Source organism: Pleurodeles waltl, chromosome 11 (genome assembly GCF_031143425.1).
Source record: "Pleurodeles waltl isolate 20211129_DDA chromosome 11, aPleWal1.hap1.20221129, whole genome shotgun sequence".
In the NCBI taxonomy this organism is placed as follows: domain Eukaryota; kingdom Metazoa; phylum Chordata; class Amphibia; order Caudata; family Salamandridae; genus Pleurodeles; species Pleurodeles waltl.
In genome coordinates, this window is record NC_090450.1 from 82,762,162 (window position 1) to 82,786,655 (window position 24,494).

At 44.7% G+C, this 24,494-nt stretch overlaps 1 protein-coding gene across 1 annotated transcript in view; it reads right to left on the minus strand.

Annotated features, from left to right (window-relative positions):
- The window catches only part of LOC138266565 (fetuin-B-like), a 106,440-nt gene that overhangs the window by 18,243 nt on the left and 63,703 nt on the right, over window positions 1-24,494 (minus strand). The window contains exon 6 of the mRNA XM_069215410.1: window positions 11,282-11,365. Coding sequence (XP_069071511.1) covers window positions 11,282-11,365 — 84 coding nt within the window. The remainder of the gene's footprint in view (window positions 1-11,281; window positions 11,366-24,494) is intronic.

A 24,494-nucleotide genomic window follows, 5' to 3' on the forward strand; every position in this document is an offset into this window, starting at 1 on the left:
ATATATATATATATATATATATATATATATATATATATATATGTAAATATTATAATATTAAAATAATTAAGAAGTATTAAAGAGTCAACACTGTGGCATCACATAGAGCAAATATTATAATAATAAAATAAATAATTAAGAAGTATTAAAGAGTCACCACTGTGGCATCACATAGAGCAAATCACCCTGATAATGTTCCACCTTGTTTATATGTAATATCTATCATATTGACTACAAACATATTGTCAATGCGAGTAAATTAATATGTCCATAAATACATTTACCTAGAAAATAAGTGGGTATTCAAAGCATGGATGAGATATATGTGAGGATTGATATAAAACACACTGAATCCGTACCTATAACTACTCTGATCAATAGACCACATAATCAAGTTCTGTAGTTTGAACCCTGGCAAAGAAATGTTTGCAACTTTAACAGTTAGCTAGGTAGGTCTTTTGAAGCGTTTCAGAAAGAAAGAGATTAGACACCTATCTTCTTGGTTTTACAACTATTAGGATTGATTTAGACAGCAAAGGAAGCCTATCTACTGTGTGTGAGAAAGTAGCCTCTTTCTAGCCTTGTTACCCCCACTTTTGGCCTGTTTGTGAGTATATGTCAGGGTGTTTTCACTGTCTCACTTGGATCCTGCTAGCTAGGGCCCAGTACTCATAGTGAAAACCCTATGTTGTCAGTATGTTTGTTATGTGTCACTGGGACCCTGCTAGCCAGGACCCCAGTGCTCATACGTTTGTGGCCTATATGTGTTCCCTGTGTGGTGCCTAACTGTCTCACTGAGGCTCTGCTAACCAGAACCTCAGTGGTTATGCTCTCTCTGCTTTCCAAATTTGTCACTATCAGGCTAGTGACTAAATTTACCAATTCACATTGGCATACTGGTACACCCATATAATTCCCTAGTATATGGTACTGAGGTACCCAGGGTATTGGGGATACAGGAGATCCCTATGGGCTGCAGCATTTCTTTTGCCACCCATAGGGAGCTCTGACAATTCTTACACAGGCCTGCCAGTGCAGCCTGAGTGAAATAACGTCCACGTTATTTCACAGCCATTTACCACTGCATTTAAGTAACTTATAAGTCACCTATATGTCTAACCTTCACCTGGTGAAGGTTGGGTGCAAAGTTAATTAGTGAGTGGGCACCCTGGCACTAGCCAAGGTGCCCCCACATCGTTCAGGGCAAATTCCCCGGACTTTGTCAAATCAAATCAAATCAAATCATTAACATTTATAAAGCGCTCTACTCACCCGTGCGGGTCTCAAGGCGCTAGGGGGGAAAGGGGGGGTTATCGCTGCTCGAACAGCCAAGTCTTTAGGAGTCTCCGGAAAGCGGAGTGGTCCTGGGTGGTCCTGAGGCTGGTGGGGAGGGAGTTCCAGGTCTTGGCCGCCAGGAAGGAGAAAGATCTCCCACCCGCCGTGGAGCGGCGGGTGCGAGGGACGGCAGCAAGTGCGAGGCCAGCGGAGCGGAGGGGGCGGGTGGGGACGTAGAAGCTGAGGCGTCTGTTGAGGTATTCCGGTCCCTTGTTGTGGAGGGCTTTGTGTGCGTGGGTGAGAAGACGGAAGGTGATCCTTTTGCTGACTGGGAGCCAATGCAGGTGTCTCAGGTGTGCGGAGATGTGGCTGTTGCGGGGTACGTCGAGGATGAGGCGGGCCGAGGCGTTTTGGATGCGTTGCAGGCGGTTTTGGAGTTTGGCTGTGGTCCCGGCGTAGAGGGTGTTGCCGTAGTCCAGGCGGCTCGTGACGAGGGCGTGGGTCACGTTTTTTCTGGTGTCGGCGGGGATCCAGCGGAAGATCTTACGGAGCATGCGGAGAGTGAGGAAGCAGGCGGAGGACACGGCGTTGACTTGCTTGGTCATGGTGAGAAGAGGGTCCAAGATGAAGCTGAGGTTGCGGGCGTGGTCTGCGGGGGTCGGTGCGGTGCCGAGGGCCGTGGGCCACCAGGAGTCGTCCCAGGCGGACGGGGTGTTGCCGAGGATGAGGACTTCTGTTTTTTCAGAGTTCAGCTTTAGGCGGCTGAGCCTCATCCAATCTGCGACGTCCTTCATACCCTCTTGTAGGTTGGTCTTGGCGCTGGCGGGGTCCTTGGTGAGGGAGAGTACAAGTTGGGTGTCGTCGGCGTAGGAGGTGATGATGATGTCGTGCTTGCGTACGATGTCGGCGAGGGGGCTCATGTAGACATTGAAGAGTGTCGGGCTGAGCGATGAGCCTTGAGGTACGCCGCAGATGATCTTGGTGGGTTCTGAGCGAAACGGAGGGAGGTAAACTCTTTGGGAGCGGTTAGCGAGGAAGGAGGCGATCCAGTCCTGTTTGTGAGTGCGGGGACACCATGACACGCGTGCACTGTACATAGGTCACTACCTATGTACAGCGTCACAATGGTAACTCCGAACATGGCCATGTAACATGTCTAAGATCATGGATTTGTCACCCCAATGCCATTCTGGCATTGGTGGGACAATTCCATGATCCCCCGGGTCTCTAGCATAGTACCCGGGTACTGCCAAACTGCCTTTCCGGGGTCTCCACTGCAGCTGCTGATGCTGCCAACCCCTCAGACAGGTTTCTGCCCTCCTGGGGTCCAGGCAGCCCTGGCCCAGGAAGGCAGAACAAAGAATTTCCCAAAAACCTCTACTGCGACCCTTGCAGCTAGCAAGGCTTGTTTGCGGTCTTTCTGCGTGGGAACACCTCTGCAAGCTTTATCGCGACGTGGGACATCCATCCGCCAAAGGAGAGGTTCCTAGTCCCCTTCTTTCTTGCAGAACTCCAAGGTTCTTCCAACTGGTGGCAGCTTCCTTGCACCCTCAGCTGGCATTTCCTGGGCTCCTGACCACTCTCAACACTGTCGCTACTATTGGACTTGGTTCTCTTGTCTTACAGGTACTCAGGTCCGGAAATCCATTGTTGTTGCATTGCTGGTGTTTGTTCCTCCTGCAGAATCCCCCTATCACGAATTCTGTGCTCTCTGGGGGTAGTAGGTGCACTTTACACCTACCTTTCAGGGTCTTGGGGTCGGCCATTTTTCTAACCCTCACTGTTTTTTACAGTCCCAGAGACCCTCTACAAGCTCGCATAGGTTTGGGGTCTATTCGTGGTTCGCATTCCACTTTTGGAGTATATGGTTTGTGTTGCCCCTATACCTATGTGCTCCTATTGCAATCTACTGTATTTTTACACTGTTTGCATTACTTTTCTTGCTATTACTTACCTAAGTTTGGTTTTTGTACATATATCTTGTGTATATATCTTATCCTCATACTGAGGGTACTCACTGAGATACTTTTGGCAGATTGTCATCAAAATAAAGTACCTTTATTTTTAGTACTTCTGTGTATTGTGTTTTCCTATGATATTGTGCATATGACACCAGTGGTATAGTAGGAGCTTTACATGTCTCCTAGTTCAGCCTAAGCTGCTTTGCCATAGCTACCTTCTATCAGCCTTAGCTGCTAGAAACACCTCTTCTACACTAATAAGGGATAACTGGACCTGGCACAAGGTGTAAGTACCACTGGTACCCACTACAAGCCAGGCCAGCCTCCAACATTGGTTGTGCAGCAGTGGGATAAGTACTTGTAACTACTTACCACTTTGTCATTGTGCTCTTTTCATAAGAGAATAATATACAAAACAAGTTCAGTGTATGTACACCTAACCAAAAAGTTTTGCTTTTCTCCTCTTACACTTTTTACTAAGTGCTGAAAAGAATTCTAAAACTTCTAAAAGTTTTTAAAAAGTTATAAAAAGTTTTTTTCTCTGTTCTTTAAAAAGTTCTGAAACTTTTTCTTCCTTCTCACTATTTATAAACCTTTTACTATCATGTCTGTAGAAGACTCTACTCTTAAAATGGTCAATACTACTTATGACAATTTAAATTACAAGAGCCTAAGGAGTCTCTGCTTAGATAGAGGTGTAGTGATAGGAAAGAACCCTACAAAAGAGTTTCTATTTAACATGCTTATTGTGAACGATGAGTCCCAACCAGGCACTTCAAATGAGAGGTTAATAGAAGGTTCCCATTCTGACTCAGGGGATCTCCTTGAGGGAAGTGGGGAGGGTTCTGAACCAGATCTGCCCCCTAGCAGGACACCTAGTAATGTTGGTAGTAATGGAGGTTCCCATCATAGTAGGGGAGTCTTTATTCCTGGAGGCCAAGTTGTTAGGGTTCAGTCAGTTAGGGAGAGACCCCCCTCTGTTGTTTCCAATGTATCTTCTGTGTCCAAGCATTCCTAACCCACCCACCCTGAAGACAACATGTTAGAAAGGGAACTCAAAAAGTTGAGAGTTCAAGAGACCAGACTGAAGCTTAAACAGCAACAGCATGCCTTAGATAGGGAATCCTTAGACCTGGAGAAGGAGAGACAGAGATTGGGGTTAGGACCCCATGGTGACAGCAACAGTATTCCTGATAGTAATCCTGTTAGAGAGCATGATTCCAGGAATCTGCACAAGATAATCCCCCTTTACAAGGAGGGGGATGACATCAACAAGTGGTTTGCTGCACTTGAGAGGGCCTGTATGGTACAGGGGGTCCCTCAAAGGCAGTGGGCTGCTATATTGTTGTTATTTTTCACTGGAAAGGGTAGGGATAGGCTCCTTACTGTTAGAGAAAGTGATAATAACAATTTTGCAGTTTTGAAGGATGCACTCTTGGATGGATTTGGCTTAACCACTGAACAATACAGGATTACGTTCAGAGACACCAGAAAAGAGTCCTCACAAGACTGGATAGACTTTGTTGACTGTTCAGTGAAGGCCTTGGAAGGGTGGTTACATGGCAGTAAAGTTTCTGACTATGAAAGCTTGTATAATCTTATTCTGAGAGAGCATATTCTGAATAACTGTGTGTCTGACTTGTTACACCAATATCTAGTGGACTAAGATCTGACCTCTAGCCAAGAATTGGGAAAGAAGGCAGACAAATGGGTCAGAACAAGAGTGAACAGAAAAGTTCATACAGGGGGTGACAAGGATGGCAAGAAGAAAGATGGTGAGAAATCTCAGGATAAACATGGGGATAATGGTAAAACCAAAGATCCTTCTTCAAATCCTAAACACTCTTCAGGGGGTGGGGATAAATCAAATTCTTCCTCTTCTTCACAACATACACACATTAAAAAGCCTTGGTGCTATGTGTGTAAAAATAAAGGCCATTGGCATGGGGATAAGTCCTGTCCAGGTAAACCCCCTGAGCCAACCACCACTAGTACATCAAACTCTAGTGCCCCTAGCAGTAGTGGTAATAGTGGTGGGACTGCTGGCAACAGTCAAAGTAAGGGTGTAGTTGGGTTCCCTTATGGGTCCATCATAGAAACTGGGGTAGTCAGTCCCAAGACAGTTTCTGTCACACCTAGTGGCATTGGCCTTGCCACACTGGCTGCTTGTCCCCTTACAATGGATAAGTACAGGCAGACAGTTTCAATAAATGGTGTTGAGGCCCAGGCCTACAGGGACACAGGTGCCAGTATCACTTTGGTGACTGAAAACATAGTACCTCCTGAACAACACATCATTGGACAACAGTACAAGATTATTGATGTCCATAACCCCACTAAGTTTCTTCCCTTAGCTATAGTTCAGCTTAGTTGGAGTGGAGTTACTGGCCCTAAGCAGGTGGGTGTGTCACCTAGCTTACCTGTAGACTGTCTCTTAGGTAATGACCTAGAGACCTCAGGTTGGGCTGAGGTAGAGTTTTATACCCATGCAGCCATGCTGGGTATCCCTGAGGAATTGCTTCCTCTCATTTCTACTGAAATGAAAAAGCAAAGGAGATGAACAGGCCTGAAAACTCAGGATCCTTCTCCAACAACAGAAAAAAGGGTTTCACAGTATCCCCTACCCACCCTGCCATTCAGGTACCATTCCTGTGGTAGGAGAAACCTCTCCTGGGGTGGCACCTGTACCAAGGGAACCATCAGCTGGCACAGCTGTACTCCCTGAGGTGGAAGTACCTCTCTGTGGGATAACTAATATTGGTGAGAAAAAGTCCACCATTGTAGTTAACATGGAGCATCCCTCCAACCCCCCCCCAGAGAACCTTTAGTGCATAAACACTGCACTTCCTCAAAACACTTAGGACAGCAGCCCTGCCCTAGTGTGGAGCTCATAGGACAGCATCCCTGCCCTGCTCCAACTCAAGAGAAACAGATATCCCTGTTCTCTCTTACAGCCACATGGACAAAGTGTTTGCCCATCTATGGCTTTACTGAGACAGCATCCCTGTCTGGCATTCTCATCACTAGAAACAGGTCCATTGGACAATTCCCATTGTTCTAAACTAAAACTTACTGATGGGAACTCTGAGAATATATCTTCACATTGTTGGCTAGCTAAAAAACTTCAAACAGGGTGGTTTACATCCCCACAGGGAAGTAACCATATAGTGGATGATAAAGGGAGTAATCAGTCTATTGCAGAGCTACTCTCCACTTATCATCACTTAGACAATAAAGACTCAACTGGCCAAGGTTAGCCTTAGTGTCCTTTGTTTGGGGGGGGGGGTTGTGTGAGAAAGTAGCCTCTTTCTAGCCTTGTTACCCCCACTTTAGGCCTGTTTGTGAGTATATGTCAGGGTGTTTTCACTGTCTCACTGGGATTCTGCTAGCCAGGGCCCAATACTCATAGTGAAAGCCCTATGTTGTCAGTATGTTTGTTATGTGTCCCTGGGACCCTGCTAACCAGGACCCCAGTGCTCATAAGTTTGTGGCCTATATGTGTTCCCTGTGTGGTGACTAACTGTCTCACTGAGGCTCTGCTAACCAGAACCTCAGTGGTTATGCTCTCTCTGCTTTCCAAATTTGTCACTAACAGGCTAGTGAAAAAATTTACCAATTCACATTGGCATACTGGTACACCCATATAATTCCCTAGTATATGGTACTGAGGTCCCCAGGGTATTGGGGTTCCAGGAGATCCCTATGGGCTGCAGCATTTCTTTTGTCACCCATAGGGAGCTCTGACAATTCTTACACAGGTCTGCCAGTGCAGCCTGAGTGAAATAATGTCCACGTTATTTCACAGCCATTTACCACTGCACTTAAGTAACTTATAAGTCACCTATATGTCTAACCTTCACCTGGTGAAGGTTGGGTGCAAAGTTACTTACTGTGTGGGCACCCTGGCACTAGCCAAGGTGCCCCCACATCGTTCAGGGCAAATTCCCCGGACTTTGTGAGTGCGGGTACACCATTACACGCGTGCACTGTACATAGGTCACTACCTATGTACAGCGTCACAATGGTAACTCCGAACATGGCCATGTAACATGTCTAAGATCATGGAATTGTCACCCCAATGCCATTCTGGCATTGGGGGGACAATTCCATGATCCCCCGGGTCTCTAGCATAGTACCCGGGTACTGCCAAACTGCCTTTCCGGGGTCTCCACTGCAGCTGCTGATGCTGCCAACCCCTCAGACAGGTTTCTGCCCTCCTGGGGTCCAGGCAGCCCTGGCCCAGGAAGGCAGAACAAAGATTTCCTCTGAGAGAGGGTGTAACACCATTTCCCTTTAGAAATAGGTGTGAAGGCTGGGGAGGAGTAGCCTCCCCCAGCCTCCGGAAATGCTTTGATGTGCACAGATGGTGCCCATCTCTGCATAAGCCAGTCTACACCGGTTCAGGGATTCCCCCAGCCCTGCTCTGGTGCGAAACTGGACAAAGGAAAGGGGAGTGACCACTCCCCTGACCTGCACCTCCCAGTGGAGGTGCCCAGAGCTCCTCCAGTGTGTCCCAGACCTCTGCCATCTTGGAAACTGAGGTGTCTGTGGCACACTGGACTGCTCTGAGTGGCCAGTGCCAACAGGTGACATCAGAGGCTCCTTCTGATAGGCTCTTACCTCTCTTGGTAAACAATCCTCCTTCATAGGTAGCCAAACCTCCTTTTCTGGCTATTTAGGGTCTCTGCTTTGGGGATCTCACCAGATAACGCATGCAAGAGCTCACCAGAGTTCCTCTGCATCTCCCATTTCACCTTCTGCCAAAGGATCGACTGCTGACTGCTCAGGACGCCTGCAAAACCGCAACAAAGTAGCAAGATGACTACTAGCAACCTTGTAACGCTTCATCCTGCCGGCTTTCTCGACTGTTTCCAGGTGGTGCATGCTCTGGGGGTAGCCTGCCTCCTCCCTGCACCAGGAGCTCTGAAGAAATCTCCCCTGGGTCGATGGAATCTTCCCCCTGCAACCGCAGGCACCAAAAGACTGCATCACTGGTCCTCTGGGTCCCCTCTCAGCACGACGAGCGTGGTCCCTGGAACTCAGCAACTCTGTCCAAGTGACTCCCACAGTCCATTGACTCTTCAGTCCAAGTTTGGTGGAGGTAAGTCCTTGCCTCCCCACGCTAGGCTGCATTGCTGGGTACCGCATGATTTGCAGCTGCTCCGGCTCCTCTGCACTCTTCCAGGATTTCCTTCGTGCACAGCCAAACCTGGGTCCCCGACACACTAACCTGCAGTGCACAACCTTCTGAGTTGTCCTCTGGTGTCGTGGGACTCCCTTTTGTGACTTCGCGTGGACTCCGGTTCACTCTTCTTCCAAGTGCCTGTTCAGGTACTTCTGTGGGTGCTGCCTGCTTCTGTGAGGGCTCCCTGACTTGCTAGGCGCCCCCTCTGTCTCCTCCTCCAAGTGACGACATCCTGGTCCCTCCTGGGCCACAGCAGCACCCAAAAACCTCTGCCGCGACCCTTGCAGCTAGCAAGGCTTTTTTTAAGTCTTTCTGCGTGGGAACACCTCTGCAAGCTTCATCGCGACGTGAGAACTCCATCCGCCAAAGGAGAAGTTCCGAGTCCCCTTCTTTCTTGCAGAACTCCAAGCTTCTTCCAACAGGTGGCAGCTTCCTTGCACCCTCAGCTGGCATTTCCTGGGCTCCTGCACACTCTCGACACTGTCGCGACTATTGGACTTGGTCCCCTTGTCTTACAGGTACTCAGGTCCAGAAATCCACTGTTGTTGCATTGCTGGTGTTTGTTCCTCCTGCTGAATCCCCATATCACGACTTCTGTGCTCTCTGGGGGTAGTAGGTGCACTTTACACCTACCTTTCAGGGTCTTGGGGTGGGCTATTTTTCTAACCCTCACTGTTTTCTTACAGTCCCAGCGACCCTCTACAAGCTTGCATAGGTTTGGGGTCCATTCGTGGTTCGCATTCCACTTTTGGAGTATATGGTTTGTGGTGCCCCTATACCTATGTGCTTCTATTGCAATCTATTGTAATTTTACACTGTTTGCATTACTTTTCTTGCTATTACTTACCTAAGTTTGGTTTGTGTACATAGATCTTGTGTATATATCTTATCCTCATACTGAGGGTACTCACTGAGATACTTTTGGCATATTGTCATAAAAATAAAGTACCTTTATTTTTAGTACTTCTGTGTATTGTGTTTTCTTATGATATTGTGCATATGACACCAGTGGTATAGTAGGAGCTTTACATGTCTTCTAGTTCAGCCTAAGCAGCTTTGCCATAGCCACCTTCTATCAGCCTTAGCTGCTAGAAACACCTCTTCTACACTAATAACGGTAACTGGACCTGGCACACGGTGTAAGTACCTCTGGTACCCACAACAAGCCAGGCCAGCCTCCTACACTGTGAAATTGAAGCTGCTTTGGGTTGAGTCATGCACCAATACTACTAGTTTAATATACAAATGGAATAACAGATAATGGTCATGATGTCCTTCCATTTTATTCCTTTCTTTGTTTTACTGATGGCTGGTGGAATAGAATCAAAGCCCTGATAAATCCAACTAGTCATATCCCTTCATTCTTCCATTCTCTAAATCCCAAATCAGAAACTCAAACCATTTTATTTTCCCTTATCTGGAAATACACTTTGGCCCAGAGGCAGAAATAAAGTGACTTTAAGATACTCCACCATTTTTTCTTAAGCATTTCTGTTACTCTTTTCACCATCCAGGCCAGGTTTAGAGACCTATAGATGACATCTTCCTTCTTGCTCACACATGAGTGATAGGACAATATGTGTTGTTCTCCAGTTTGTTTGTAATCCCTTAAAAAACATTACATCCATCCCATTTATCCTCAGTGTTGGAACTGGCCCTTTTTGCAGGGTCATCCTTAAACTTTTTGCCTCCTTTCTCCTATTTTTCCTGACCTGTTTTGTTGGCTTTTGAACTCTGAGCACTTTACCACTGCTAACCAGTGCTAATGTGCATATGCTCTATGTGTAAATTGTACTGTTAATTGGTTTATCCATGATCGACATATTGCACAAATACTTTACACATTGCCCTCTAATTTAAGCCTGACTGCTCAGTGCCTAGCGACCAGAGGGTGGGCACAGGATAATTTGGATTGTGTGTGATTTACCCTGACTAGAGTGAGGGTCCTTGCTTTAACAGGATTAACCTGACTGCCAACCGAAGACCCCATTTCTAGCACTCAGTATTGTACATTAAATTCTGTCTTGCAAAATAACATCAAGCACCTTTAGGTTTCCACATTTCAATGTAGTCCCACATCACTCGAACACTGTGGTCCTAATTACGGCCCTGGCGGTCTTAAGACCGCCAGGGTTGCAGTGGGGGTCGGACATCCGCCAATATAGGGCATTCTGGCCTCCACATTACGACCGTGGAGGATGCGCTATGGTCGGACCGCCGGCACTGCCACGTTTCCACCGGCTGATGGCCTGTTGGTGCAGGCGGTCTCAATCCACCAGGGCAGCACTGCAAGAAGCGCTGTCCTGGGGATTACGACTCTTCTCTCCACCAGCGTTTCCATGGCGTTTGAACCGCCATGTAAATGCTGGCAGATATGCAGGGGGCCCCAAGGGGGCCCCTGCACTGCTCATGCACTTGGCATGGGCAGTGCAGGGACCCCCATGACCAGCCCTGTCTCACTTTTCACTGTCTGCTTTGCAGACAGTGAAAAGCGCGTTGGGTGCTGGTGCTTCCTACGCACCGTAACATTGCCGCCGACTCAATTATGTGGCAGCGTCAATGTTGTGGGCTGTTTCCCACTGGGCGAGTGGGTGGTAACTCAGTTTCTGCCCGCTGACCCAGCGGGAAACCCTTAATGGGGCAGCGGGAAGGGGACCCACTGGCAGTAACCCGACTGCAGGAGTTTGCAGGGCTGGTGCCCTTTTCCTCCCGCCAAACTCATAACGAGGGGCTGAAAACCAAGCATGGTGTGAATAGATACCATCATTTGTTTTATATCAGTCATGCATTACCATCACTTGATATGAATATGTCTGAGACAATTTGCTATACATATATATGTATGCAGAGCAGAGAGTACCTTGGGTTCATAGATGTCACAGGAAACAGATACGCCATCCTCCCCAAGTCTGCTTATTTGTCTTCCTTTGCAGTATCCAACGTGCTGTTCAGGCAAGAAAACACATTATTGTTCTTAGTTGTTAATATAGCCAATCGATGTAATTTTGAAAAATTAATATTTTCTTTCTACAGTGATTTTCATAATTGTAGATCTCTGGATGAGCCATTTATGCCAACAGGGTTCAAGTTTCTGATTTCATTTTCAGAACAAACCATTGCAATCAGTGTTCCCATTCTAAGGCAGGTGACCTTGCATAGGCATCGACATCTGGAGTAGAATTAGGTTTTCCAAAATCTTTAAAAAATCTCTAAGTTTCCTTTAGAATTTGAGGCAGTCAAAGTGTCTCTGAAAGTAATTATATGCATAAATGTACATGTGTACATTACATATATTTACACTTTGTAAACGTGCATTCGTGCATGCTATGTTTTTTGGGATGTTCACGCTCCCTACTTAAAGAGTTATTCTTGCCCTTGACAGGAGCAAATCTCTATTTGTACCCTGGGTGAAAATGTGCCACCATGCAAACGTTTCTAAATAGCAACACATGAACAGGGTTGTGGGTGTTCTCACGTTGGAGCATCAGTTCCCTGAGCTGGTAGCACATCCCCATACCATTTTATATGGTGGTACTAGCACAATCTGCCTCAGTAAATCAATGTATGAGTGCACATTCACATTGTATGAATTGTAAGCATGAATTTAAAGCATGCTATTTTTGCACATAAGTTGAACTTAGTTCAGAACTGGTCTTGTCAGACTTAACATGTGAGTGAAAATGTATAAAATATATTGTCCTGTAATAAAATGCTGTCAGATGAGATCAAGGGGCCTGGTGCATCAAATAGCTTTACCCATTCTGTATCATAGTCCTTTATGGCCTAAGGGTCTTGTATTATTTGTAATCTCTTCTGAAAAGTAATCCTTAAGCAGCTGAAAAAGCTATGACTTGGCATCTTTCATTTAGTAACCCACTTTACTGTGTTTAACAGTTTTTATTGAAATATCTCAGATAGCATTTAGACTAATGCAGGGTTGTAAGTATCCAACCACGATATTGGTGAGAAGGAGCATTTTCCTCTAATGACTCCTCACATCCTAAACATTGATGTCTGTGTGACTTCAAACATCACAGACTGCTTCTGTCAACCAGTACCTAGCCCAGGGGTCTTCAATCTTTTTTGTTCAGAGAGCTACGTCTGGCCACAGAAAAACACACTGAGCTACCACCTAATATATGGCTGTTAGCCAAGGGTACCCAGAGACCAAGCAAGATAAAAACCGTCCCTACTGTGTCACATTCCTGCTCAAGTGAGCACACAGCATTAATGCTACTTGAACTATATAGCAAATGTTAATTTGAAAGACCCTCAAGGAACATTTTTGTCCTTTATTTATTAATTGCATTGAGAGGTGAGAGTTAATTTAGTGCTGTGTTTTCATAGTCATGCCGTGCATAAGAGGACACTGCTCTCACGTTGTAAGTTAGGGCACGAAGAGCCACTAGCAAAATTGCATTTTTGCGAGGCCTAAACAGACTTTATATCTGTGGCTGGGACACTATACAACAGCCAGACAAGAATGACACACAAATTAATGTATGAAAAGATTGCTTTAGGAGGCGAGTCACTCTTTAAACCCAGGAAGAAAGAAAAGGGGAAAGAGAAATATAACAATAAAGAATGCAAGAAAAGGGGGAGAGGAATAAATGATAAGGAAGAATAGGTAAAAATAAAAGGAAATGGTAGGGAAAAAGAAGGAGAGGAAAAGAAGCAAGAGAGAAGAAATGGAGGAAAGTGTAAAGAAAGGAAGAGGAAGAGTAATCCAGGAAGAGCCAGAAAGACGAAGAAACATACAAAAGATAAGAACCAAGAGGGTAAGAGAAGCATACAAAAAGAGAAAATGAGAGAAAAAAGACACAAGAGAAGGTAGAATAAAACGAAAGAGTGAGAATAGAAAAGAAAAAGAAGGCAAACTAAACCAAGGAGAAAAGGAAATGAAGAAGATAAGGATGTAAAGAATGAAACACAGGAAGAAGTGAAAGGAGAGAGAGTAAAACGAGGTTGAAAAAGAAGACTGAAACAAGGAAAAACATGTCAGGAAGAAAATCAAGCAAAGGAAACAGAAAATGAGAGCATGTAGAGTACAAGACGAGAAGCAAATACAGGTAGAAAACAGTAGACCGAAAAAAAAGTGAAAAAGACAAACAGGAATGGAGAGTAAGGTGTGAAAGAAAGGTATGAGAGAAGTAAAAAAAGGAAAGTAACAAAGAAAGGAAAGAGAGAAAAGGGAGAGGAGTAAAAGAAAGAAACAAAGTTGCGAAGAAAGAAAATGAAAGAAACGAGACAGAAATGATACAAGTAACGAATGTTTCAGACGTGTGTAGGCTACATGGTCTTATATTTTCAGCCCCCTGGGCCCCACAGAAAGTGATGCACTGGGTTTTTAAAGAGCTGCCTTGGCATTTCGATAGCTGCAAATTGTCAAACCATCGGACAGGTACTTATCATGCACAAGCTACGCAGAAGTACACTGAGAGCTACTGGTAGCTTGCAATCAACCTATTCGAGACCCCTGACCTAGTAACTTTAATATTCCTGGTTATTCAAACCTTGAAAGCCCCAGTCCTTCAAACTGCAGAGGGGCAAAAGATCTGTAGGCTGATCACTCCACACTGTCTCCTACCAGCACATATTGAGGTTGATTCACAAAGGTAAACTTACACTTTAGTTTTTGATTTTTTTTTGCTATTCACCAATATATTTGATGAGTAGTATCTTTATGACTGCACTGGTGGTGGAGACTCCACCCATAAAAAGATATGACAATCTTATCTTTTGTGCAGAGATTTCAGAGAGTCATAAAGACACTACTCGTAAAATTCCTTTGGGAATACTAAGAAATTGTACACTTACAAAAAGGTGTGAATTTACTTTTGTGAAACATGTCAACTGTTAGCAATAGACTGGAGAACGAGGAAATATGAAGGCAATGCAATAAATGTTACTATACATTAAGCTAGAGGGACTTGATTTTGCTTGCATAGCTATGCTGCTACAATCCATCTCTCTACATACCCACAAAAGAATTATGCTTTATTATTCCTGCTAATCAACGTAATAATTTACTGTGGGATAGGGCACCATTTCATCACCACAAGTACAATAGTATTCAATAGTATATGAACTGTAACAAAATACAGGATAAATATTACAAGCAGTGACAGAGAACTATAATGGGTAATAAACCTGATTACAAATGGTCAACACATTACATAGGTACTTAGAGACAGGTAAGAATTAACATGAAGAAAAAGCAGTTTGGGAGAAAAGAAAATCGGAAACAGTGAGAACATAAAAGACAGAACAAAATGAAAGAAACTGAACATCGGATAGCATGATCTGAATAATATTTTACAATTGATGGAAATAAGTGATACATCAAAATTAAAAAAGAAATCTATATAATGTTGGATTCTTCAAGAAAAAAAGAAAGGTAATAGAAATGTACATACAGATATATATATATATATATATATATATAAATATATATATTTCATTGAAAAAACTAAGGTTACGGATCTTTGCATTCAAACCAAAATTAAACTACACAAAAACTAGAAATTGGAAAGTTATAGTTATAAAAATAAATGTCTAACTTATTCACCACCACAGAGTGGCTACTACTGCTCTGTATTATATATTCACTGAAAACAAAGGTTTAAGTAATGTGAATTTGTCAGTGACAACATTGTTTTGAACCAAAAAACACAGAAATTCGCCAATAATAGCTAACTATAACTTGCGCCCGCCATGCACTGCTCATGACGTCACATATCACATCACTCAATGCATGTTCTATTAAATCATTTATGACATCACTGATGACATCCCAAATGACATCACAACTTTTTGAAACTGGTGAATTTCTGTCTTTTTAAAGTTCAAAACATTAATGTTTTCACTAACAAATTCACCTATCAAGCTTCTTTAACCTTATTTTTTCAGTGAGTTTCTAAGGCTTTCTTTTTTTCTAAAAACAAAAAATAGATCTTTTTATCACACCTAACTATAACTTTACTTTCCCCTTTGTTTTTTTCTGTGAATTTCTAGGGTTTTTCGAGGTACATTAATACTAAATTGCCATAGGTAAATGCAACACCCGCTGCGCTTGGCCTTTGGCCAGGCCCTGGAGCCAACATCCTCCTTGAGCCTTTTTAGGCCCACACCCCAGAGCCAATTCTAAGAAACAAAATAGGGACCAAACAGACCCCCTCCCCAAGCCGTTATCAGCCCTGGAGATCCTATTCCCTGTGTCAATTATTTAAATAAAGATGAGGGAGGCCACATACTCCTCACCTCCTAGGCCCAATTCTAAAATTTAAGGGAAGGGGGGGGCGCACAGCCTCCCGAGCTGCTATCGGTGCCATGGAACCCATTTTCTGTGGCCACTTTTTCATCCAGCGGGAGTTGGCATTGTTCCTGCTGGCAGGGAGCAGCTCCTAATGCTGTGCCCTCTGGGTGGGAACAGTCTATTGATGTCTCCCTGCCAAATTTATTGCAGGCAGGGAAACAAATCAGAAGTCCGCTTTTAGTGGGCGGGAGCATTTGTGAAGCTCCTGCCAGCTGAGAGCGATCTTGGTGTTTGCTCCAGCTTGCGGGAATTTTGAAAATGCTCTGCAAAGAAAGAGCAAAGACAGGTTTCAATGCCCGTGCTGCTGCAGGCAGAGAAACTGATATATCCCCGGAATGGATTATATAACATGGAGCCGGCCCTGCGGGTTGGGGTCCCTGGGGCCATTAACAGCTTGAGGAGGGGGCTCCTTTCCTCCCTTCAAGAAATTGGCCCACAGGAGCTGGCTCCCTTGGGCTTTCAAACTCAGGGAGGAGGATATGCTACCTCCTCCTCAGTTTCTAAAATTTTGACCCTATCCCCCCGACCCAGCACAATTTGCAGGGAGGCTGCTATTTGGCCCTGGGGACCCCACTCCCCAGGTCCTGCACTGTGAAAAGTGGGTTCCCTGGTGACCACACAAGTCGCCCGCCATACTCTTGTTGGAGGGCTGCATGGATGGTCATAAGAGCTCCATAGGGAGCCATCATTGTTCCCACCTGCAGGAAGCAGCTCCTAATGCTGCTCCCTCTAAATGGGAGCAATCTTTTGATCTGTTTCCCTGCTCACTTCTGTGCATAGTTTGTGATCCGGCCCGAGGGATAGGGTCCCAGAGGTCATCAATGGCTCGAGGAGGGAGCCTTCCCCTCCCCATTTTCTTAAATTTAGGCCACCAGGGTGGACAGGGAACTAAGTCCCTGAGTTTTGTAATGGCTGATAGCAACATTTTTCTCATGTTGCTGGCAGCCAATTATAGTGCTTTCTGTCACAGGAGTCTGACTACCACAGAAGTGAGTTGGCCGAAGGGAAATAAAGCTTCCTGGGCCAATCAGAATGCTCTGTTTCTAAATTGCCGCACCAAGGAGAGTCTCTCGGGACTCGTGCAAGCCCTCCTGTCTAGATGTCCACATATACAATTACTTTTGGCTCTTAATTTCTCAAAGTCTACTGAAAAGATTTAGACTAAATCACATAAAACACAATTTGCTGACCAATATCTAGTTTCCTGTCGAATTTGGTATAATTCTGTTCAGCTGTTTTTGCTGTAGCCTTGTGTAAAGGAGTCTCTGGAAAATTCACAGGGATTTAGCGTTTTGGGACTCCCCTTTTTTTTCAGCCCCTGCATGATGCATCACCCCAATCTTTCCAGTAGCTGAGGCGGTAGACCTTTCTTTGTGGAAAGTTTTGTGAAGATTTGTCAGACGAGGACAAAGTTATTAGCAAAGTAAAAACAAAATGCTCCTTCTTTTGAAAAGCAGACCTAATATATCTGCTTAGTATCGACTGCCACCAGTTTTACATATATATATATATATATATATATATAGATATAGATATAGATATAGATATATATGGTCAATGAAAAAAACAAAGGTTACAGGGACATTTTACTTAGGTTCTGATTTTAGCCATGCAAAACCTTAGAAATTCAGCAGTTATAGTTATTTCAAGTAACTATAACTCGCGCCCTGAGGTCACTATAACTCGCACCCTGGCATGTAGAATTTATTCTTCATTAATTTGACTGCCAAAGCTTTGTTTATATTTATATAACGTTATCGAAGTTGTCATGAGTGCTGTTATATCTGGAGCAGGGCATGGCGAGGGCGCAAGTTATAGTTACCTTAGGGAAATTACTCTAACTCTTACTGCTGAATTTCTAAGGATTTGTACGAGTACATTCAGAACCTAACTATAACGTCCCTATAACTTTAGTTTTTTTAGGTGAATTTCTGTGTTTTGTTTTAAAGTATTTCCTAGCTATAACGTCCCTGTCATTTTTGTTTTTTTCAGTGAATTTCTATTTTTTTAAACGTAAAGTGATTTTAATTACTGTATGTTAATCCAAACACCACCACATATGGAAACGTGGCCGGTCAAACTCCTATAAGTACCCAATCCCGTGTAGCACACTGCCTTTGGCCGGGCCCTGAGGCCAGCCCCCATAACCCCCTAACCACGTTCAGTGCACTGCCTTTGGCCTTGCACATCGGGGTTGGCTGCAGGGCCTGTCTCTCTGGGTGTGAGAATAGGTGCGAAAGGGTGTCTCTGGGTGTAAGAGTGAGTGTGAGAGGGTCTATGTGGGTGTGAGAGTGTCTGTCTGGGTGTGAGAGTAGGTGTGAGATGGAGTTTCTGGGTGTGAGAGTGGGTGTGAGGGTGTCCCTGTGAGTGGGTGCGTGAATGTCTGAGTGGGTTTGTGAGTGGGTGCATGAGTGTCTAAATGGGTCAGTGAGTGAGTGTGTGAATCTCTAAGTATATGTGCAAGTGAGTGTCTGAATGAGTGTCTGAGTGCATCTGTGAGTGGCTGCGTGAGTGACTGTGTGGGTCTGTAAGTAATTGTGGCAGTGCCTTGGTCACAAAGGAACCTCACCTTCCATTTTATATATAGTTTTGCATAAAATATCTACCCAAGTGGAGTTCTTTCTGATTCCTTGGGTGAATGTCCAAAGTGCTTTCTACAGTACAGGTGCATTGTGGACCATGAGGGAAGAACTTCAGTGGCGTTGTGTGTATTTGGCAATGTGATTGTGACCCATGCATCTTTCTCCAAATGTCTGTGATAACATGAATCCTCCTATAGAGCATCTTATGAGACTACAAAGAGGTAAATCTCCACCAAACCAGGGTCCTTCCAAATAGCTATATGACATAAGTGCTTCTTTGTTTTCTGGGATTTCCTAATATAGTTTTTGTGTTTTGGGAGGGATGACCCCCTTCCCCAGTCGATTTTGGCCTTGGGACCCGGCCTTAAAGCATATTTTAAATTATTGGGGTGGAGGGCTCCACGGCCTCCTCCCCTGGCTGTTTTCAACCCCAAGGACTTCATCCCCTGGGGCCCGGCCTAAAAATATATTATTTGTGGGAGGGAAGAAGGCAGCACAGGCCCTGGCCATGTCACCTTGTAGTGTGGGGGACTGCCGTGGGAGTCTGAATACCCCTGCAGTCCCAGACAGCTTCCCACCTCCTGCAGGAGCCAGCATTGCTGTCACTGACAGCAAGGTGCTATACATGCAGCTCCCTGTCTGTGAGAGCAATTGTTTCTCCTTACCTGCCCGCATTAGTGCAAGGAGTAAAAGAGATGAAACCTCTGCTTCCAGTGGGCAAGAGCTCTTTGACAGCTCTCACTCGCTGGAAGCAGAGTATTTGCTCTGACTTGGCAGGAGCTGTCAAATCTCTCGCCAAGTCAGAGCAAACAGCCATATCCCAGGGTAGGCACCCAGGGACATAGCAAGAGCCAGTCCTAGGGGGTGGTAGTATATTAGCCACAGGGAGGAGGAAGCCCCCTGGGCTGCAGGGGGGCTCTGTGGCCCCCTTAATTGTAATCAATTGCCCTGAGGGAGTGGCAGTCCCAGGGGCTGCAGAGAGACCTTGCGGGCCCCCCACAAACATTTTACATTTACCCCCGGGGAGGTGCCGGTCCCTGGGGCTGTGAGGGAGGCCTTCCACATTTTAAATAAAGATTTTGCCCCAGGGAGGTGATGGTCCCCAGGGATAATAGAAGTCCTAGGAGAGAGGCCCCATGTGCCTGCCTCCTTTTTAAATCTTTCAATGCCCTTTGGACCTGGCCCACCCAAGGACCAAATGAAAGAAAAGAGTGGGAGACCGCCCTTTTTTTTAATCTCAGAAAAATGTGCAGATCTGTGGATTTTTCTGAGATTTAAATAAAACAATGCTTTTCAGTCCTGGCGGGGTCTGTGAGGGACCACTAGACCAAGGCTAGGGCCTCCTCCACATCCCTAGATATCTATAGTTTTTTAAAACCTCTAATACCTCAAAAACTGCTGAATGGATTTATACAAAATAAAAAAACACGTACTTCCTGGACCAAGAGCTAGCTTTCTGCCAAATTAGGTGTAATTCTTTTCAGCGGTTTGGGATACAGTTGTGTTCAAAATCTCTATGGGAAAATGCAAAGGGAAAATGTGTTTGGGACCTCCCTTTTTCTCTGCCCCCGCTTGATGGATCACCCCGAAACTTTCAAGACAGCAGCTGAACCCACTGAAGTATAAGTTTCTGAAGTTTTGTCAAGTGGCGTCAAAGTTATTGGCAAAACAAAAAACGCTCTTCCTATGGAAATTAGGTTCTAAAGACCACCAGTAGGCTAAATACATATGTATATCTATATATATATATATATATATATATATATATATATATATATATATATATATATAGATATGTAAATAGATATATATGTATATATGTATATATATAATAATAATAATATATAAATAGATATATACATATATATATATATACATATATATATATATATGAATAGGTACACACATACACTTATATGTATATGTGTATATATATATATATATATATATGGACCTGGTACTTTTTACAGGGTCATTCTGCAAACATTTTGCCTTTTGCTCCTCTGCTAATCAGTGCTAAAGTGCATGTGCTCTCCCTTGTAAATTTGGTATAATTGGCTTATACCTAATTGGCATATTTAATTTACCTGTAAGTCCCTTGTACAGTGGTATCTCTATACCCAGGGCCTGTAAATTAAATGCTGCTAGCGGGTCTGCAGCGCTGCTTGCACCACCCACTGAAGTAGCCTATCAAAACTGTCACAGGCCTGCTAGCGCAGGACCTGCGTGTGAAGTTTGATGCCACAGGGACGTAGCACCTAAATTTACTTGCCAGGCCCAGAAATCCCCTTTTACTACATGTAAAATACCCCTAAGGTAGGCCCTAGCTAGCTCTATGGGCAGGGTGCTATGTATGTAGAAGGCAGGACATGTGCCTAGTAGCGTGGTCTGTCCTTGTAGTGACAAACAGCCTATTTGGTTTCTCACTGCTGTGAGTGCTGCCTTCTCATAGGATTGCATTGGAAATGCCCTGCCTTATGTCTAGGGGGTATTGTCTGATTTATGAGGGGTAGCGTAGGCATGTTTGGTATGGTTGTAATGGTAGTGAGAAATGCTGTTTACTGGTGTAGGTGGATTTTTATTACTATTACAGAAATGGCACTTCTAGAAAGCGGGCATTTCTCTGTGCTAATGACTCTAGTGTTTTGCAGCTTGACTCCAATCCACATCTGGGCAGAGTGACAGTTGGGCTTTGTGCATAATTGTCAGACAGTCTGAACACATGGAGGGTGGAGGTGTCACAGATGTGTATCTGCATGCTGATTAGTCTTCCTGGGCTGAAATTTGCATGCATTTGTAAAGGCTACACCTTGGCCTCAAACAAAAGGGTCATTTACCCCCAACTGATATTTGGAGCCTGTGCTGAAGGAGAGAGGGGACACTCCTGGAACCAGTTGTAACTGGTTGAAACACCCTCTCCTCCTCATTGTAAATGCTTTGCAGAACTGAGTATAGGTAAAAGTCCCCACGATCTAGACAAGAAACATACTTGGAATGGGAAACAGAATGCTGCTGGAAGGACTCACAAGGAACCGCCTTGAACTGCTGCTGCTGTGCTGACCTGTGACCTGCTGAATAACTAAGAGGAACTGCCACTGACCGCAAACCGTTGTGCTGGCCTGTTGTTGAGACTTGCAGCCCTGTGCTCCCCCTCTTCTGTCTCCAGGGGCTGGGTGCTGTGGCCCCTGCCCCCTGCCCCCTGTATCTAGTTAATTTGCCATTAAGGAAGTGCTTTGGTCAGGTGCTTATAGAGGCACCCCGAAGAGTGCTGCATCTGAGGAGCGGGAGCCTCCCTTTTTGGCCCTAGCGCCTTGAGAAATGCTTTTATTTGCTCCCTCAGCGCTCGTAAGTGCACTCCTGCGGGCGTTCCTGACATTGGGATTCACCACCGTGACCCGGGTGCTCCAATAACGTCAAGCGTGTTGATGGCATGCTCTTGAAAGTGCCTCCGGGGCACCACAACAATGGAGATTGGAGCTGGCGTGCTCCTGTTAGTGCCCCCAGGGATCCGGTTAGCTCAGAGGTGCCCCCGGGGCACACACCAGCTCCTACTGGGGCCCAATCTCTGCTGCGACCCGGAGAGAGAGGAGCGGCCCACCCGAGGTTCCCCCAGCCCTCTCCAGGAGGAGTATGGCTGGCAGGGAGAGGTGTTGTCCTCTCCCCGTCTATCCAGCAGCCACCTCGAGGATGCAGGCGGCTGCCTGCAGGACCACAGGGCTCGGGCAGAGAGGGAGTTCCTTTCCCCCAGCCTCTGCCCTAGGGGCACGGATGCCCCAGTCTCATTAGCCTCACTTCAGGCCCCCCTCTCAGGGGGGTCAGAAGCGACCCGTGGGAGGGGCCCCCATAATTGTCAGTGCCCATTTAGGCACGGGCCCCAGGAGGGGCCCGACACTAAACATGAGGGGGTGCCTGCCACCCCCTCCCCCCAGGATCAACACACAGCCTCCATATGGCGCAGGGAGCCCCAGTGTCCACATCGCAGCACTAGAGTTGCCTTGGCAGCCAAAAAACAGGTACTCTCCCAGAACACATGACTGCCCATGTTCCTAATATGGACAAGATGGATTAATTATGTTAGCCTGTGTCGTTTTGTGCCATCTACAAACTGATGTGCCTTTTAGGGGCCGGACATGCTGTTATGTGTTGATTACTTGCCATATAGTTTTATGATATTCCTGATTTAGGCATTTATTATACTTTTATGACAAGTGCATTTCTTTCTTCATGTGATTCCTGACTACTGCTTATGCTGCAGAATCCTGAGTACTTATGTGTTCTATTACGACTACTGCTTATTCTTGCAGAGTATTAGTAACCTGTGTAACGTTCTGACAACTGCTAGGATAGCAGGATATTACTGACATGCTGAGTTTTGTCTAATAATTATGTTGTGTACAATATAGTTTGTTTTGATATAACTTGGTGTTGTGTTTCCTTTGTGGTGGGGATAGTGCATCACATGTGTTGTGTGTGTTGTGGAAACGCTTCACACATTGCCTCTGGGATAGGCCTGACTGCTCATGCCAAGCTACCAAGGGGATGAGCAGGGGTTATCTTGGACGTGTAACTCCCTTGCCCTGACTAGAGTGGGTGGGTACTTCATGGCTTAGGTGCATACACTAGCCAACCAGAAAACCCCATTTCTAACATATATATATATTTATATATATATATATATATATATATATATATATATATATATATATATATATATATACTGTCTTCTTGCCAAATAAATCTGAATAAATTATCACTGCGGAGTGCCATGGCTTCTTTGATAGCTGTAAGGAGTATACAGCAAACTTCAAAAAGCTATTCAATGCAAGTAATGAGGTATTCCAAAGAAAAAAGGTTTATTCCGCAGAACACAACAGAAGTGTTTTGCCAAAAGCCTTGATCACATGACCAGAACAATGTGCTCAATTGCTCATTCACCATAAACAGTTCATGGACATAGGAGAGGGACAACACATCTCTCCCCACAATATAAGAAAACTGACACCTTGAGACTGTGGCAGACGAACATACAAGAAATGTAACAGATGGCCAGAGTGCTGTAACAGAAGCTAAGACAGCCTTAAAAAATATTGTTACAATGTAGGAGACAGAGAATAAATCAATAATATCTGAATAACAAAGCAAAAAACAAAAGGAGGAAAATATTTAAAAACAATATTATCATTGTGACTAATAAAAGGTGAAATAACATAACGATGACAGTCAATTTGCCTGACAGAGCATAAAAGGAGATTGAATACTACAGGGGCAAAACCTGTTTAGCATGGGTACGCTACAGGCTTTATAACTGCACAAGTAAAGAGTACATTTCGTAATATCTGCACAGTGCCCCAAGAATGCCTGATGTCAAAACAGTAAAGAAGCCAGAGTGGGCTGTGCACATTAAGTTCAACCAGTGGAAACTTTCAAACAAATATAGCATGTCAATGATATAAATTGAGTAAAAAAACACATTGGCACACAAGTGGGCTGTACAGTTTCAAATATCATCATATAATGGTCATCCAGAGAAAAACATGCCTGGCATAAAATACAATAACATAAACAAATGATACCCAAATGGGCTCATGTTAGGCTGCCAAAATTCTCGAACAGATATCCAAGAACAGAAGTAAAGATGGCAAGTGGAACTCCCTCCCAAGGGGGGATAACAATCAAAAAACTACATTATCCAGATACCTCCTACTAGAGATAGTAACTGTCAGTTCCACCTCCAGTCCCTTTAGTATGTGAGACGGCACAAAGACAAACCACCTAACCTAAGTGCAAAGACCCATATAAAAACATCTCACATTTTAGATGTTCTAAAAAAAAAATGAAAAGAAGAAAAAGTACAAAATCTTGTCTGCAGAGTTTTATCTAGGGTCCACATAGGGAAGAGAAAAGTGTAGGGCGATCAAGCCCAGATGTGCACTGCTGCACCTCAACTCAATATTTTTTTCCTTTTCTCCTAAAACATGAAGAGAAAAGGAAAAAATATAAGAAACCATGGTTACAAACACTATAGTTGTCCGCTATATAAACTAGAAGTGGACATTCTGAGCAGACAGAATGTGACTGAAAACACAGCAGAAAAACAAACAGATGCGAACAAAGGGGAACTATGGCTCATGTAAGTGAATGCCAAGCTCTTCTTCAGTGTTCCACCCATTGGGGAT